General features: G+C 44.7%; 1 protein-coding gene across 3 annotated transcripts in view; it reads left to right on the top strand.

Moving 5' to 3' along the window:
• PIDD1 (p53-induced death domain protein 1) overlaps positions 1 to 19146 on the top strand; it is a 36771-nt gene that overhangs the window by 9851 nt on the left and 7774 nt on the right. Inside the window, exons 6-13 of one of the 3 annotated variants that reach the window (XM_040410445.1) lie at positions 492 to 693; positions 6164 to 6298; positions 6933 to 7109; positions 7200 to 7347; positions 7432 to 7567; positions 7959 to 8109; positions 16043 to 16166; positions 18040 to 18158. In XM_040410445.1, coding sequence (XP_040266379.1) covers positions 492 to 693; positions 6164 to 6298; positions 6933 to 7109; positions 7200 to 7347; positions 7432 to 7567; positions 7959 to 8109; positions 16043 to 16166; positions 18040 to 18158 — 1192 coding nt within the window. The remainder of the gene's footprint in view (positions 1 to 491; positions 694 to 6163; positions 6299 to 6932; positions 7110 to 7199; positions 7348 to 7431; positions 7568 to 7958; positions 8110 to 16042; positions 16167 to 18039; positions 18159 to 19146) is intronic. The other 2 variants (XM_040410446.1, XM_040410447.1) reach the window with 2 other exon arrangements.

The following is a 19146-nucleotide window of genomic DNA, read 5'->3' on the forward strand; positions in this document are numbered from 1 at the left end:
GATTATCCAGGATTTTTTTTTTATTCCTCCCACCCAGTTGTACCTGTGAAGAGACCTGTTGCTCTATTCCGGCTCGGTGCCTACTGGGTTGTGTTCACTGGACTTCCAGTCCACTCCTGTCAACTTGCGCATGGATGGGGGTCACATGCACCGATGCAGCAGAGACGTGTCCCAAGGCGGCACATGACCGAGCAGTGACTTACTGCTTGGGGACACGGAGCTAATGAGGTCAGTCATTGGCTGCAGTGGTGCACTTGACCCAGTCCAGGTGGAAGTCAGATTCTTCCAGTAGAGCTGGGAAATAAACCTGACCTATAATCTACTATAAGACTGTGATAAGATGTGAACAGTGCCTTATATGAACATGATCTGCGGGAGTGTTACTCGAACAGGATCTGCAGAACATTAGAATACTGGTGATATCCATGTAGTTTGTAGGGACCAGAAATGATACTGCCTATCGTAACTCCTTTCTTCGCAAATGTTCTCAGTTTTTGTGTCACACCGGATGGATGCTGGGTGTTCCTCCCACACGGCTTTCACCTTCGTTTTCCTCCCAGAGCTGTTTCGTGCACCATAAGAATATATTATCAAATACTCTTACCAGACCAGCAGCACGTGAGACTCGGACACCATGATGTGCTGCTGAGTAGCACCCTGGAGCTACAGCCTCATGGTATACAGTTCCATCAGGTAAGGGGCAGATGATAATTTGTTATCTACAAGGGCATACATACCGTAGAGCAGGCCATGCAGCTAATAAGGGGTCCAGCCCTGATTTTACCCTCCGTTCTTTGTGTCAAGGACTTATGCAGGATTCCTCACTCCCATAGAACTACATTGTTAGCAACAATGGGGTAGGAAATTGGCTCAAGTATCACGTAAAGCAGTGGTCCCCAACCTTTTTTGCACCAAGGACCAGTTTCATGCAAGACAATTTTCCCAGGGACCGGGTGGGGCTGACATAACAAAACACAAGGTGCTTATTAAAATATATGACACTATATAACGATTATATAAACTGACTATGGTCTCTGCTGCACTGGTCTCTGCTGCACTGGTCTCTGCTGCACTGGTCTCTGCTGCACTAGTCTCTGCTGCACTGGTCTCTGCTGCACTGGTCTCTGCTGCACTGTACCGTATTTTTTGCCCTCTAAGATGCACCTAGGTTTTAGAGGAGAACAATAAGAAAAAAATATTTTTCATTACACCTCAGGTCAGACCAGCAATCAGACCCCCAATGTTAATCAGACCTCAGATCAGACCCCCAATGCCTCAGATCAACCCCCAAACCTTTAGCCATCTATCAGCCCCCCATGTCAGCCATAAGCCCCCCAATGTCAGCCATAAGCCCCCCCCATGTCAGCCATATGTCAGCCCCCCATATCAGCCATATGTCAGCCCCCCATATCAGCCATATGTCAGCCCCCCATGTCAGCCATATGTCAGCCCCCCATGTCAGCCATATGTCAGCCCCCCATGTCAGCCATATGTCAGCCCCCCATGTCAGCCATATGTCAGCCCCCCATGTCAGCCATATGTCAGCCCCCCATGTCAGCCATATGTCAGCCCCCCATGTCAGCCATATGTCAGCCCCTCATGTCAGCCATATGTCAGCCCCTCATGTCCCCCAGGTCAGCCATCAGCCCCCAGTGCGAATAAAAAAAACCCAAAAAAACACTTACCTCTCCTGCTCCTGGTCGCGATCCTCTTCATTCTGCTGTCGGCTGGCTGTGTATAGCAGCGCACAGTTTGAGGTCACAGAGCGACCTCACGCTGTGCGCAGCCCTGCACAGCCGATAGCCGAGCCGAGGACCAGGAAGCGGTGAGTACAGATCCTTCACCGCTTCCTGGTCCTTCTGTACTAATGAAGTGCTTCCATAATGGAAGCACTTTATTAGTACAGAGTTAAAGACTACCCTGATCGCCGCGGCCCGGCAAACCATCTTCCAGGGCCCGGTCCTGGGCCGCGGCCCGGCGGTTGGGGACCGCTGACGTAAAGGATACAGAGGTGGAACTAATAACAGGACCTTCTGTCCTGGGTGGCAGAACCCACCACTATTATAGGAAGCTCATTTTTATCTTGCAGTGAAGCCTTGTTATTAATTTTGGAGGGAAGAACAGAAAAAAACATAAATTACGCCATTGATTTTAAGGTTTTGTTTTTAGATCATTCACTTTGTAGTCTAAACAGTAGATTCATTTTAGACTACAAATGTATCTAGTGTTTTGTTTTTTTTAACTCCTTTTGCTTAATAAAAACATAAAAAAAAAATATATAAAATAAAAAGAATTGTGTCACTGCCTTTAAGATTCATGCATTTTATAAATTTTTCCGTTGAGATTTATGAAGGCTTGTTCCATGGTGCTTTACATCAGGAGGGGGTTACACATACATAGTATAAAAAATACGATAAACATGAAAATCCGATAAACATGACCCTGCCCGCAAGAGCTTACAATCTACAAAGAAAGGAGAAGGACACAGTAGGGGAGTGTAAAAGATGCTTATCTGGCTGTGTAGTGGCGGCATGCTTATCGCAGGCGGTAGGCTACTGCAGCTGGGTACACTTCTAACCAACCCATGCTTTCCGCAGGCTGTTTTTAATTGGTGCAGAATATATATAGCGGTAGTCTCTCCATGAATTACGAGGCCTGCTGGTACAGAGAGAGGTAACACGTGCAGCAGACACCCTATACATGTGGAGCCTGCTCTCCCAGAATTAGAAAGCTGGCTGGCTGCACCACTGGTTATGTCTGCTTAGGCCACTTTCACCCTTCCGTTGTTGTTTTCCGGTATTGAGATCCGGCAGAGGATCTCGATACCAGAAAAATAGTTTCCATTTAGTCCTCATGCATTCTGAATGGAAAGAGATCCATTCAGGATGCACCAGGATGTCTTCCGTTCCGGCAGCAGTCCATTTGGTGACCAGACATAAAACCTCTGCAATCTGCGGTTTTGTGTCCAGTCATAAAAATAAAAAAAAACAGATCCATCAGTAAAAACAATGTAACTCAATGGTGACGAAATCCGTTTTTTTATGAGCCTAAAAAGCGGATCTGTCACCCATTGACTTACAATGTATTTAGTGACGGGTCCACTTTTTTCCGTTTTGATTTCACACAGTCGCATCCTAACGGAACGGATGAATCCTAAAGTGCAAGATCAAAACTGATCCGTTTAATTTCAGTATTGAGGTCCTCTGCTGGATCCGTTAATTGACAACGCAAGTGGGAACGTAGCCTCAGTAACCCCTTCCTACACAATTCACACATATTTCTGTACGGAATGGGAATAGTGTAAGTTCAAAAGCTGTGCCCACACCATCTGCAGTGAGTGTCATCTGTATTCTGCTGAAATGACTGGGATGACAGTTAAAGGGGTTGCCCGGCTCTGTTTAACTAGCTGTAGCAGTGATGTCACGTTGACAAGAAACCACTGCAGCCAATCACTGGCCTATGCAGTGCACCGAAGATGCCAGTCCTCCTGAAACCGGACCACCCACAGCTATGGTGCCGCAGACTATACAATGTACAGAGGGGAAGTAGAAGGCTCTATACACTGTGCAATTTCCAATACCGGCCTACTGCATTGCAACTCCCATTCACTTGAATAGGAGTTGAGTTGCAGTACCACAGAATGGCCACTACACCATGACCATGCTCCTTACACAGTATAGTTTCTAGAACCATGGACGCCTGAAGCAGCTGATTGTGTGGGTGCCGGGTGTCAGACCCCCACTGATCTGATATTGATGACATCCTGAGGCTGGGTCATCAATGTCTGTGGCCCCGACAACCCATTTAAAGATGCACCAAATTTCAAAGAGAGACCAGGCAACATACGTTAAATTTGTCCAAAATTATGGCAATGCAATCTCCTGCCATTAAAACTTGCTTAATGATAAATCTCGCCCAAAATCCTTTATACACTTTTTTTTTATTTTTATGGAAAAAGATAGAATAAGAATCCATGACTGCCCACACTTTAAAATGAACACTTAATCCTGTATCCCAGAAAAACTGCCAAAATGTGTCACGAGGGTATCAAGAGCCACGTCTGACTCCGTTATACCCGGGGTCAGGAAGTCGCAGCGGGTGGCTGCGCGCTCTATATCTAAAGATCATGGTGTTTCTTAGTTATTGTTTTCTGTGTTTGCCTTGCTATCCTTTTTGTCTCTCTCAGGGATCCGTAGCTTCTCCTCCTCAGCTGTTTCTTGTCTGCCACTCCCTACCTCCTTATATTCTCCCCTCACACTTCTCTAGTTGCCAGTTATAGAGCTTCCTGCCTGGACATCTATACTGACCCACTGGAGTGGTTAATCCTGGTTGTTGTTCCTGTGTGCTACCCTCCGGATCCCTGTTTGGCTTATTGTTGTCTCTTGTTGTCGCCCACCTGGGAATATATGTTGAGTCTGTGTTGTCTGTCCTCCCCTTGGTGTTTTCCTTTAGAGTTAGTGGTGCGGACTAGTGTTCCCATCGCCCTGTTCACTACCTAGGGCTCAGCTCAGGGAAAGCCAGGGCTTTAGGCACGTGATCGGCGTACGGGTGAGGAACCCGTCTAGGGACGTCAGGGCAGCCAGGTGCCAGCCGCCAGGTGAGTCAGGGGTCACCATCTTCCCTCTCACTTGGGCAGGGCCTTCCTCGTTCCCTCCCTCTGTGTCACGTATGTGATAGCCACGCCGACCGTGATAAAATGGCAGTTTATTTTTTAGAAGCATCCTACCTTCTAAAAACAGAAAGTAACCATGGAGTAAAAAGTTAAAAGCTTTATATACCAAAAATGGAAGTAATGCAAACTACAACAATGATAAAAGTTAGCCAGCACCTCCTGAAATGAAGTAAATGCATATGTGTACATCGCCATGGCTGAAACTACAAAACATTCACTATATAAACGAATCCGAGGTACTTAGCAAATATATTCTGATCAAACTCATTTGTGCCCATCCACTACAGCAAGGTGACCTCAATTTGAATGGAAACCTACTCTATGATACCTTTCTCTATGCCAGACAGCTTCCTAATTCTGGAATAGCAGGCTCCACATGTATAGGGTGTCTGCTGCACGTGTTACCTCTCTCTGTACCAGCAGGCCTCGTAATTCATGGAGAGACTACCGCTATATATATTCTGTACCAATTAAAAACAGCCTGCGGAAAGCATGGGTTGGTTAGAAGTGTACCCAGCTGCAGTAGCCTACCACCTGCGATAAGCATGCCGCCACCACACAGCGAGATAAGCATCTTTTACACTCCCCTACTGTCTGTGTCCTTCTGCTTTCCTTGTAGATTGTAAGCTCTTGCGTGCAGGGTCATATCGTAGTTTCATGTTTATCATATTTTTTATACTATGTATGTGTAACCCCCTCTTGATGCAAAGCACCATGGAACAAGCCTTTATAAATCTGAACAGAAAAATAAAAAAAATGCATGACTCTTGAAGGCAGCGACACAAAAAAAAAGTATTTTATGTATTTTTTTATGTTTTTATTAAGCAAAAGGAGTTAAAAAAAAAAACACTAGATAAATTTGGTATCATAATAATCAAACTCACTGTACCTTCAGAATAAAAGGAATCTACTGTTTAGACTACAAAGTGAATGGTCTAAAAACAAAACCTTAAAATCTATGGCATAATTGATGTTTTTATATGTTCTCCCCTCCAAAATTAATACATTTTATTCCTGTAGAATGGCATGGGCACAACAGTTGCGCCTGTGCAGTCGGGAGTGGGATTGAGGCTGTGGTTGTCAGCCATACTCTTGCACTAATAGCCAGCAGCAGAAACTAAATCTGATCCTGGTTGTTTAAGCAAGCCTTTATAAATGAAACTTCCTAATGGACAATTAGAGTTTTGAGGGATTTATGTAAAGGACCAACTTATTGATGATCTATACTTAGATACTGTAGGTCATCAGTATCAGATCTGAATCCTGGCACACACACACACATCACACACATCAGCTGTTTCAGAACCAGCATTGGAACTACACGGCCGGTACACTGTGTAGTGGTCGTGTCTGGTTACTGCCGCCCCGGGTAGGTAATCCTGAAAAATCCCTGTAAGGTTTGTACTTAGCTTCACACTATTATGTGGAGGATGTGCTGAGTTGAGTAAGATTATGTATTGTATACCTATTGTCTTCTCCATTTTACCATAGGATGTGGAAATCAATATCCCATTTGCCTTCCTGAAGCCTGTGCCGAAACGTGAGGTGGTAATCAGAACTTTTACTGACGGTTCTGGAACATGGACGGACCTGAGCACTACAATAAAGGAGAGGTCACTGCATGAGGTGGGACCACTGGGAAGGAATGCAAATGTTCTGCAGGAGGCCATTTGTGATGACAAACCATAATCAATTAACTTTCCTTAGTGATATCAACACCAGCAATTAGAGAATAGAAATGAGGTAGTTATTAGACTAGATCAGTGATGGCGAACCTTTTAGAGGCCGAGTGCCCAAACTGCAACCCTACAACCCACTTATTTATCGCAAAGTGCGAACGCAGCAATTCAACCTGAATACTACAGTCCAGTATAGTAGATCTTCCATGTACTTTATCATTTAGCCATAATAGTCTGCCTGCCATCAGTGCTGCTGGTGCTGTTCATAGCGCGCCTGGCGCTGATGAATGGCAGGAAAAGTCAAGGCATATTGGCTCGCCTTAGACTTTTTCCATGGTGCGGGAGCCCACAGAGAGGGCTCTAAGTGCCCCCTCTGGTACCCGGGCCATAGGTTCGCCACCAATGGACCAGACTGTCTGATACCATTCTCCGGAGGTCAACAGAATAACACATATTTATAGACATGCTTTGATGGATCCATATGTCCGTTGTCGTCCAACCACGCTAATAAACCAACATCTGTCTATTTGGGTGTGGATTAATGGGACAGTACTGTCTTTTCCCTCTCTTTATAAAAACAGATGCTGGCCTCTTGTAAGACTGCCCACTTCTCTTGGTTCCTTGTGGTCTCACGTTTAGCAGAAGATCGCTGTGAGGTTCCAAAGGAGGGCGAGCTCCTGTTCTCCAGTGTGGATCAAAACATACGGGTTGAGTTTCCCCCAGGTGCAACTGCAGAGACTCGAACAGTTTGCATGCAGGTCAGTGGTCTTTAATGTGAGATGACTACAAGTAGACCTGATGATGTCATCGGACACTATTGAACACTATTCTTATTCTCATCATGTTAGGTGTTGCCGGTCTCCAAGAAAATGCTGGAGCGGATCACTGGAGACTCAGAGTCCTCCACTAGTCCCTTGTTATGTCTTTCACAAAGTTCAGCAGCCAACTTTTTGAATCCTGTTAAGATCCAGTTACCCCTCCCAGCAGGTGTGACAGGTCAGATAGTCATCTAGTTGTGCTGTCTCAGTGACAACTTAGTGTGTATTTGGTCCACTGACGGTGCATTTCTAATCTTTGCAGGTGACACCTTGGATCATTCCCGTCTGTACCTTTTGCATGGCGACCCACGGGCACAGACCTGGACTGACATAACCAACCAGGTTGTGCTCCAGATCACTCATATTTATGCCCACTTCCAGGTCGATCATTTCTCGTGGTGAGCTCCTATTATCAGTCATTTTTAGTATTTCTTTACTGTGACTTGGGGGTACTATATCTCCTTCTGGAGAGTGCCTAATATGCGTGAGGAGTCTTATAGGTCAGGCAATTCTCCTCTGGAATTCTGGGACTATTTCCTAACTTTTCAGATGGTGATTTTACACATAGGAATACATGAGAAAAAAGTGGTATTATCTCCTAGGAGCAATACTATTGGGGAGAATGATGCCTCAGGGAGGTACCATATGGCGCCACACGTATTGCAATCCATGCACACGTATTTAATGTGTGCATGGGATCTAATGCTGTATATGTAGAAAGTATTTGAACCAAATAATTACTCCTTAAAATTGTCACCTGTTTTTACTTAAATTATCATTTTCTTTAAGGTACTGGCTATGGTATACCACAAAGTCCTATGTGGGGGAGCTGGCCAAGAATGTATACAAGCGGCTGCGCATGTACCAGGTCAACTTTGTTGCTTTGCAGAGAAAACGGGATCCGGAGCAAGTGCTGCTGCAGTGTGTCCCTAAGCACAAGGTACAATCCATCTGTCATTTCATCCATTTTCCGCTATTAAAATTCTGATTTTCACTATTAATAATTTTTTGTAGAAAAAAAAATATATAAAAGGAACATTGTAAGTAAGTGAAAAGCAGGCGGTGTAGTTCACATTGTGGCCTGGATTGCATTAGGTTTACCCTGGTCCCTCACATATTATGGAAGTATGTAAATAGCAATTAATTCCATAGTGTAGTCTTATTGTCAGAAGTACCTCCTTTATAAATGGAAACAATGTTTTCTCCTGCTGATTAATACATAAAAAAAACAGGCCTCCATAAATTGCTGCCAACTGTACTTGCCGCTGATGGATCTGCAAGACAAAGGCAGAGAATCTAGGTAAATTGTAGGTTTGTTTCTTGATTTTCAGAAAGCCCATGCTTGAACAACACCAATAATAAATACTCTATTTCCACATCATAAGACGCACCTAGGTTTTAGAAGGGAAAAACAATTTAAAAAAAAATGTCATTAGACCCCAGATCAGACCCCCCAAATCAGACCCCCATTCCTCATCAGACCTCAGATCAGAGCCCCATCTACCCCCAATATTCATCAGGCCTTAGATCAGACCCCATCAGACCTCAGATTAGGCTACTTTCACACTAGCGTTTTTGCTGGATCCGGCAGGGCTCAGCGAAAACGCTTCCGTTACTGATAATACAACCATCTGCATCCATTATGAACGGATTCGGTTGTATTATCTTTAACATGCCCAAGACGGATCCGTCATGAACTCCATTGAAAGTCATTGGGAGACGGATCCATTTTCTATTGTGTCAGATAGTGTCAGAGTTAAACGAATCCGTCCCCATTGACTTGCATTGTGGGTCATGACGGATCTGTCTTGCTCAGCATCCCATGACGGAAAGCAAACCGCAGCATGCTGCACTTTGCTCTCCGGTATGAGAATGAAACCAAACGGAACGAAATGCATCTTGGAGCATACCGTTCTGTTCAGTTAAGTTTTGTCCCCCTTCACGATGAATGGGGACAAAACTGAAGCGTGTTTTTCCGGTATTCAGACCCTATGACGGCTCTCAATACCGGAAAATAGAAACGCTAGTGTGAAAGTATTCCTCATCAGACCCCCAGTAGACAGATGAGACATAAAATAAAGAACTTACCTCTCCTGATCCGGATGGCGCCGCCACTTGCAGATCCAGCAAGCTCTTCCTGCACTCACAGATCCCTGGTCTTCTTCTCCCAGCCCCTCCCTTCACAGCATCAGGTCATAGGGCGTGATTGCTCTGTGCAACATTAGGTAAATGCACAGCACCGGCAGAAGAAGACCAGGGAAAAGTGAGTACAGCCAGCACAAGGAGCGCAAGACCCACAGCCATTCCCCCACACACACACACTTTTGGGGGAAAAAGGTGCATCTTATGGTGTGGAAAATACGGTATGTTTTCAAGAATTGTTGTTTAGGCAATTACCTGATACATAAGTATAGGTTTAACGGGAGCCTGCCACCTATAAAATCAGGATTTTTTTGAAAATCCGGTCCTCTAATCCTGAGAAATGTGTCTTTTAATTTTTAAGCAGATAAGGTTTTTGGAGCCCTGCAGGTGGGGCTGCTCCATTCGGTGCTCCCGTTTTCCGTGTCAATCAATCTAGAGGGGGAGGCACTTATGGTGGAGCAATGGTACATCAAACGCTGTGACCCAGGCCATGGTGCACTGAAAAAGGCATTTCTCAGGATTAGAGGACCGGATTTTACCCCAAAAAGTATGTTTTTGTTTTGGGGCACCTACCCTACATGACAGTATGCTTACTCTGAAACCAATTTTGGAGGTGACAGGCTCCCTTTAAAGGGCTATTCTCATCACAGAAAGTAATGCCACACTGCTAGAGAATGTCATCACTTCCGTTGACTGGGGCTATGCTACAGTTTCGTGCACAACCCGTGGCCAGGAATACCAATGTGCAGGGAAAATCTATTAAAGGGGCCCTGCTGAGGCCTTTTCAATCCCAGGAATGGTGGGGGTCTTACTGAATAGACAGTGATGGCATAGCATACCTCTTTAAAGATAACCTGTCATTACCTTTATGCTGCCCATACTAACGGCAGAATAAAGTAGAGACAGGGGAGTTGATTTCAGCGGTCTGTCATTTAAAAGTTAAAAGTAAGTGGTTGCCGAGAACCAACATCACAATCATCGCAGACTGGGCCTGGAAAAGAGTCCCGGCCACCTGAGAAGAGTCCTGGTTATTCATGAAGTCCTGCTCTCCTGCCCACTTGCTGATGACTGACCTGATGTCTTCTACCTAGTTTTCTCCCTTTCTCTCTAGGAGAGAACTGCCAATCAACCGCAGATGGGCGAGGAGAGCAGGAGATTAGGAATAACCAGTACTCTTCTCAGGTAGATCTGACTCTTTTCCAGGCCTGGGCTGCAATGATTATGATGCTGGTTCTCAGCAACCACTTACTTTTAGTTGATGAGTGACACACCGCTGAGATCAGCATTTCTGTCAGTATTTTATACTGCCCTTAGTGAGGTCAGCATAAAGTAGATGACAGGATCCCTTTAACAGCAAGTAATTTTAATATTTTACAGAATCTATGACCAAAGTATTTGATGTCCCCATTAGACAACAGAATTTATAGACATAAGGAAGTGTAATGTAAATGTCGGCTTATTTCTGCTTCAGACAGACGTTAAGTGCGTCACAACTGTGCAGGTGAAAAATCCGGACTTTACCAGCTAAGTAATAGCATGTGAGATTGCCTGCATGTCTTTTCTGTATGGGATTTTTATGCGACTAGTGATGTACCAAATACATTTGTGCGGACCGAAAAATAATAGAAAACTAAGCCAGACTAAAATTATACAATGAATGGTTTTTCGGTGAAAACATATTGATGGCTTATTGATAAGGCGTGATTGATGGGCGTCTGAGCTATAAAACTCAGTGAGCCTTGCGGCCTCTTTCATGTTTATTCAGGCACAACTGCGGCACATCTGTTTGCTCTACTCCGCCTGGTACTGCACCTGGTACTGCACTTGGTACTGCACCTGGTACTGCGCCTGGTACTGCACTTGTTACTGCACCTGGTACTGCGCCTGGTACGGCGCTTGGTACTGCACCTGGTACTGCGCCTGGTACTGCGCCTGGTACTGCACCTGGTACTGCACCTGGTACTGCAATTTAGCCTCATTCAAGTGAGATGCGCTAGGCTAGCAGTACATGCCAACACCAATTTAAAGGATTTTCTTGGACTTACTTATTGATGACCTATCCTTGGTGCCGGGAGCAGGACCCTCGCCGATCAGCTGTTTTTACTTAAAGTGGTTTTGCAAGATTTTTTTAACTGATTACCTACTGTATCCTTTGAATTTTTTTTATCTTGAACCGGAGCAGCGGCTTTAATTTGCCCACAGCATTCGGCAAATCAGCTCCTCAGCTGTTGCCGGAATGTGCAAAAATGAAATTTGTCAGTGTTTTATGTGGATGAGTTAAGTAAAACAAACAAGAGGCTGACGTTTAGATGCATGTAATTTGTGCTTAATGAACGAGCATGCATTTGGAAACTGGCAGTGTAAGGGTACCTTCACACTAGCATTTTTGTCTTCCGGTGTTGAGTTCCGTCACAGGAGCTCAATACCGGAAAAAAATGATCAGTTTTATCCTAATGCATTCTGAATGGAGAGCAGTCTGTTCAGTATGCATCAGTTCAGTCCCTCTTACGTTTTTTGGCCGGAGAAAATACTGCAACATGCTGCAGTTTTCTCTCCGGCCAAAAATACTGTTCATTTGCCGGAATGCTGGATCTGGCATTAATTTACATTGAAGTGTATTAGTGCCGGCATTAAGTGTTCTGGCAAAATGGATCCGGCTTTCCGGTCTGCGTATGCGCAGACCTTTTAAGATGCAAAAAACATTTATACCGGATCCGTTTTTCTGGATGACACCAGAGAGATGGATCTGGTATTTCAATGCATTTGTCAGATGGATCCGTATTCGGATCCGTCTGACAAATGCCATCAGTTTGCGTCCGGATTGCTAGATCCGTCAGGCAGTTCCGGCGACGGAACTGCCTGCCGGAATCCTCTGCCGCAAGTGTGAAAGTACCCTATTACCTGTAATTCTCTAATACAGGGTGCTCTATAATAACCTTATATTCATGCTAAACTACTGACGTTGTGTATTCTGTAGGATTAATATTAATAATCAAGGTTAACCTATTGGTGTCAGACTATACTAGTTTCTCACAGTTATTCCACCGTTAGGCCTCAGTTTATGATAAAAGCATGTTATATACACTGAACAAAAATATAAATACAACACTTTTGGTTTTGCTCCCATTTTGCATAAGCTGAACTCAAAGATCTGAAACATTTTCTACATACACAAAAGACCCATTACTCTCAAATATTGTTCACAAATCTGTCTAAATCTGTGTTAGTGAGCACTTCTCCTTTGCCGAGATCATCCATCCCACCTCACATGTGTGGCATATCAAGGTGCTGATTAGACAGCATGAATATTGCACAGGTGTGCCTTAGACTGCCCACAATAAAAGGCCACTCTGAAATGTGCACAATTTTGCCTTACTGGGGGGCTCAGAAAACCAGTCAGTATCTGGTGTGGCCACCATTTGACTCACACAGTGCAACACATCTCTGTCACATAGAGTTGATCAGGTTGTTGATTGTGGCCTGTGGAATGTTGGTCCACTCCTCTTCAATAGCTGTGCGAAGTTGCAGAATATTGGCAGGAACTGGAACACGCTGTCGTAAACGCCGATCCAGAGCATCCCAAACATGCTCAATGGGTGACATGTCCGGTGAGTATGCTGGCCATGCAAGAACTGGGATGTTTTCAGATTCCAGGAATTGTGCACAGATCCTTGCAATATGGGGCCGTGCATTATAATGCTGCAACTTGAGGTGATGGTTGTGGATGAATGGCACAACAATGGGCCTCAGGATCTCGTCACGGTATCTCTGTGCATTCAAAATGCCATCAATAAATGCACCTGTGTTCATTGTCCATAACATACGCCTGCCCATACCATAACCCCACCACCACCATGGGCCACTCCATGACGTCAGCAAACCGCCCACCCACACGACGCCACACACGCTGTCTTCCATCTGCCCTAAACAGTGAAAACAGGGACTCATCCGTGAACATAACGCCTCTCCAACATGCCAAACGCCATCGAATGTGAGCATTTGCCCACTCAAGTCAGTTACGACGACGAACTGCAGTCAGGTCCAGACCCCGATGAGGACGAGCATGCAGATGAACTTCCCTGAGACGGTCTCTGATAGTTTGTACAGAAATTCTTTGGTTATGCAAACAGATTGTTGCTGCAGCTGTCTGGGTGGCTGGTCTCAGACGATCATGGAGGTGAACTCGCTGGATGCGGAGGTCCCGGGCTGGTGTGGTTACACGTGGTCTGCGGTTGTTAGGCCAGTTGGATGTACTGCCAAATTCTGTGAAACGCCTTTGGAGATGGCTTATGGTAGAGAAATGAACATTCATTGCACAGCAACAGCTCTGGTAGACATTCCTGCAGTCAGCATGCCAATTGCACGCTCCCTAAAACGTTGCGACATCTATGTCATTGTGCTGTGTGATCAAACTGCACATTTCAGAGTGGCCTTTTATTGTGGGCAGTCTAAGGCACACCTGTGCAATATTCATGCTGTCTAATCAGCACCTTGATATGCCACACCTGTATGGTGGGATGGATGATCTCGGCAAAGGAGAAGTGCTCACTAACACAGATTTAGACAGATTTGTGAACAATATTTGAGAGTATCGGGGTCTTTTGTGTATGTAGAAAATGTTTCAGATCTTTGAGTTAAGCTCATGCAAAATGGGTGCAAAAAAGAAAGTGTTACGTTTATATTTTTGTTCAGTATATATTATGTCTTACACAAATACACCACCATCATAGTGTGAATCTTCATGTCACAAGACAGGTACACTCCTGGTTGGCTTTCAGCCTCATACAGCTATATTGGAGTATGATGTCAGAGTGCTGCAAAACTCATCATGCAGTCATGTCTCAGGCAGATATGTAAATGACTACAGGTGTGGTTTGATTAGATACTGGGTCTTGCACAAAAGTGCTTCCCCCACTGCTCTATAAAAATGCTCTAAGAGGCTACTTTTGGGTAGTGTACCACTGTGTGAGAGATCATTGACTGCTACACATGCCTCTATGACGCACACAAAGACAATTTGCATGTTTGATGAATGGTTCGCCATCTAGGCCATTCTGAGCTAGCTGTTAGAAGGTGTTGGCAGCTTCTACAATTTTGTTGTCTACCATCCAGACATGGGTAGCACAGTCATTACACACCCATGTCTCTGCCTGGACCATTTCCAGGCACCCAGCAGAAGGAAATTTGGCGTCACGGTGCTCATTACATGTCCTGCCCTTGATAGCCAGCCATTGTCACCTTTGTTTTCAGTATTGTCATGAATGGAAAACCTGGACTGCTACGGACTGGAACTGTATTGTCTTTAAAGACAAATTCAGGAACTGTTTGGAATCCAAAAATGGTTGGGTTTGAGTATGGAGGCCTCTTGATGAGCATTTCAATCCTGCCTTTGCTGTGGAGTAATTTTGAGCAAATCGAGCTTCGGATCAGGGATTCGAAGTTGATTCCTTCGGTTTTAATGCTGTCTCTGTACAGCATTAAAATGTATTGCCTCCATGTAGGCAAACTTCGTTTCACCTGAAGTCGCGTGAGACTACTAAATTAATTCAGTAATCACATCTGTGTCTCTAAAAACATTTTAAAATTACAATCTGAAGTCGATTTGGTATCAAGGTATCAGCCGGTACCAAGCCCAACTTTAGATTGCTATTTTAAAATGTTTTTAAGGAGGCGGATGTGATTACCAAATTACTTCACCAAAGTCTCGTGCAACTTTGGGTGAAACGAATTTTGCCTACACGGAGGCAATACATTTTAATGCTGTACACGGAGACAGCATTAAAACCGAAGTGTTTGAATGAATCTCTGATCCGAAGCTCGATTCACTCAACACTACTGTGGAGTAATACATTGCCCCAACTGCTGATATGATTATCTGGGGAGCCATCGAATACGATAGTCGGTCACACCTAGTGGTGGTACGAGGGATACTAACATCTCAGTTATGTTGCTGAGCTTCCAGATGGCATTTCCAGCAGGATAATGCTCTCTCACACATAGCAAGTCTTTCCCAGACTGTAACACTTCCGTGGCCGCTTGGTCGCCAGATTTATCACCAATCCAGCTTTTTTGGGACCAGCTGGGACGCCAGCTTCCGAAAACCTACCAGTGTACATGATCTACAGACCCAACTGCAACATCTGTGGGCAAATGTGCTGCAGGATACCATATGAAAGCTGTATGCCTCCATGCCCAACAGTATCTCATCTTGTATGAAGGCTAGAGCCGTCCCAAAAAGGTCCTAAAACCTCCTTTCATTTATATAGTTTTCCCAAATCAACTTATCCTTTCGCTCTAGTATTGTAATCACTTACACATATCATCATTACAATCAAGTTTCATTCCAACAACCCCTACTGGGTTGTCAATTAATGTGTATATTCATATATATGGCTGTTGGTACTTTCAGCACACAGCATCCAATACTTCTTCTTGCAATGCTTGTTTTGGTACCCGAAAGCTGCATGGTTCCTGTGCTTTCTGGAAGACACCAAGCAGAACCATCTACTGTGCAGCACACAAGTTACTGCTAACACTTCAGTACACGGTATAGTCGTCACCCAGACTGCAGCAAGACAACCACAGTTGATAAGATTAAAAAAAAAATCTTCATTGGCTTAAGTTATATTATTTCCGAAACAGAGATCCTTTTTTTTTGCCTGAACATTTTGGGAAAAAGTTGGATGGATGGATAAGTCTCTGTTTCTCTGTGATTTTTCTTCCTCCCTTAGGTGGAGTCAACAGTTAAAAGACTGCAGGACAGATACAAGGGCCCGGAGCCATCTGACCTGGTTGAACTTGTGGAAGGAGAACAGTTCTTTGCAACATTTGAACAAGGTCTAAAGTTGTATTCAGGTATACTTGCCTGTGATATACCAGAGCCTACTATAGTCTTTCCTTCTCTTCCTTAAGGGCTCATGCACACGAACGTGTGCGGCCCACAAACACCGGGTCCGGAATATACACAATATATCACAGATGTGGACCCATTCATTTGAACTGGTCCACAATCTGCAAGATACGGAGCGGAGACAGGGAGCGGAAGTCCATGGAAGCACTACGGAGCGCTTCTGTGGGATTTCTGTCTGGGCCTCTGCACCACAAAAAATAGAACATGTTCGGACTGAATCTAGAACATGTTCGGACTGGTTCTAGCGGATCCGCATCTGCAAATGGCGGGCACGTGGCCCGGGGCCCATGCATCGTGGACCGCTATTTGCTATTGCTTAGGCCCCTTTACACTTACAGGAGGTTGACGATCATTGGAAAGGAATCATTCCCTCTCGGCAATCGCCTTCTTGGCAGTGGAAGAGAACTCAGTATGTGGAGGAGAGATCACTGATGCCATCGCTCGTCCCCCTACACAAACTAGTTGTTTGCCAGCAGCAGAGGCTTTAGATACCACAATCTGCTGCCGGCAAATAATGATTTAGGTGTCCACACTAACGATTGTGATACCTGATGAACAAGCGTTTTGCTCATTCATCGGGTAATCGACGGCACCTTTACAGCGGCAGATTATCGCTAACGAGCATTAGTGCTAATCGGCCCAAACATCGGGCAGTGTAAAGTGGCCTTTATGTATGATGTGTACTTATATCTGGGGCCAAACATTGTGTTACCTGATTGTTACCTGTTAATACCCCGTTTACCAACTAGGCATCTGTCAAAACATATCCTGTAACCTTTCCATAGACTGGTATAGGCCAGACGTATGTCTTAAGAGTGTCTTTTTGGTATACGGATTGCTGTCTGGATATTTTTTTCTGTGCACAGTGTCATTACCTGTGCTCTCCAATCTGTCATACAATTTAGACTTTCATCGATTTCTCCCAAAGGCTATGATTCTACCCCAGTCATGTGATGGGCACACTGGTGACCAGTGTGTCCATCACATCACCAGGACAGATTTTTCCCTATGCTATTCAATTTGACAGTCATGCACATCAGCCTAGCAGTGGCATTTGTATGTGGTAGAGAGCACTGTGCACCAGACTCCGAGGCTACCTTCACAGTTGCGGTCGGACATCCGTCTGTCTGTTCTGGTAGTCTGTTCCCACTCAAATGCATGCAATGTTCTCTGTCTGACTGTAAGGCCTCTTTCACACTACCGTATGGCTATTTCAGTGTTTTGCGGTCCGTTTTTCACGGATCCATTGTTCCGTTTTTTTGTTTCCGTTGTGTTTCTGTTTCCGTTCAGTTTTTCCGTATGGCATATACAGTATACAGTAATTACATAGAAAAAATTGGGCTGGGCATAACATTTTCAATAGATGGTTCCGCAAAAACGGAACGGATACGGAAGACATGCGGATGCATTTCCGTATTGTTCCGTTTTTTTGCGGACCCATTGACTTGAATGGAGCCACGGAACGTGATTTGCGGGCAATAATAGGACATGTTCTATCTTTCAACTAAACGGAAAAACGGAAATACGGAAACGGAATGCATACGGAGTACATTCAGTTTTTTTTTGCGGAACCATTGAAATGAATGGTTCCGTATACGGAACGCAAAAAACGGCCCGCAAAACGAAAAAAAAAAAAAACAGTAGTGTGAAAGAGGCCTAATCCGGCGTTTACACCACTGGTTCCCATTATAGTTCATGGGTATCTGGACATGGTGGTATCCGGCAATGCCGGATTTGGTGAACTCTGGTAGCCTGGTCCTCTGCCGGATAGGCTACTTGATTCACTAACCTTAGTCATCATTCGTTTTTTTTTTTCAGAGCGTCCCGATTGTGTGAACGGCAGAATTTGCTTTATCTTCTACTCACGCATGAAAAACATGAAGGAGGTGTATGTTACATCGTCGGCTGATAGGATAGAGAAAGATGTGAAAGGACAGGTCAGAACCTCTTGTTACTTAATTTCAGGGGTGCATAGATTGAACATACTGAAATCCAGCATGCGGGATCCTTTCTTCCACTGAGATCTGCTGTTCAGGGACTGTTTCACTTCCCTGTACACAGAAGATCCAGTTTGTATAACCAGTTTTATGTAGGTTTTTTTTGTGTTTTTTTTTTAAGAAAATACGAGAACAGGACATTTTATCCTTCTACACTATTTATGTTTCTTCTTAAAAAAAAATAATGAAGAAAGCACACGTCAAATCCAGCTATTCATCCTTAGGCCTCATGCACACGACCGTTGTGTGCATCTGTGGCCGTTGTGCCGTTTTCCGTTTTTTTTCGCGGACCCATTGACTTTCAATGGGTCTGTGGAAAAATCGGAAAATGCACCGTTTTGCAGCCGAGATCCGTGTATCCTGTCCGTCAAAAAAATAGGACCTGTCCTATTTTTTTGACGGACAACGGTTCACGGACCCATTCAAGTCAATGGGTCCGTGAAAGAACACGGATGCACACAAGATTGGCATCCGTGGCCGTAGGTTACTTTTTATACAGACGGATCCAAAGATCCGTCTGCATAAAAGCTTTTTCATAGCTGAGTTTTCACTTCGTGAAAACTCAGAACCGACAGTATATTCTAACACAGAGGCGTTCCCATAGTGATGGGGACGCTTCAGGTTAGAATATACTAAAAGAACTGTGTACATTGGGTGGCCAGTGGGCCCTCTCCCCTCCCTCCCCCTTCTAATTAAAATCCCCCCCCCCTATCATTGGTGGCAGCGGAGAGTACCGATCGGAGTCCCAGTTTAATCGCTGGGGCTCCGATCGGCAAACAGGACGCTACTGCTGTCCCGGTTGCCATGGTTACTTAGCAATTTGTAGAACCATTATACTTACCTGGAGCTGCGATGTCTGCGTCCAGCCGGGAGCTCCTCCTACTGGTAAGTGACAGGTCATTAAGCAATGCGCCGCACAGACCTGTCA

The sequence above is a fragment of the Bufo bufo genome, chromosome 10 (genome assembly GCF_905171765.1).
Source record: "Bufo bufo chromosome 10, aBufBuf1.1, whole genome shotgun sequence".
Taxonomy (NCBI): Eukaryota; Metazoa; Chordata; class Amphibia; order Anura; family Bufonidae; genus Bufo; species Bufo bufo.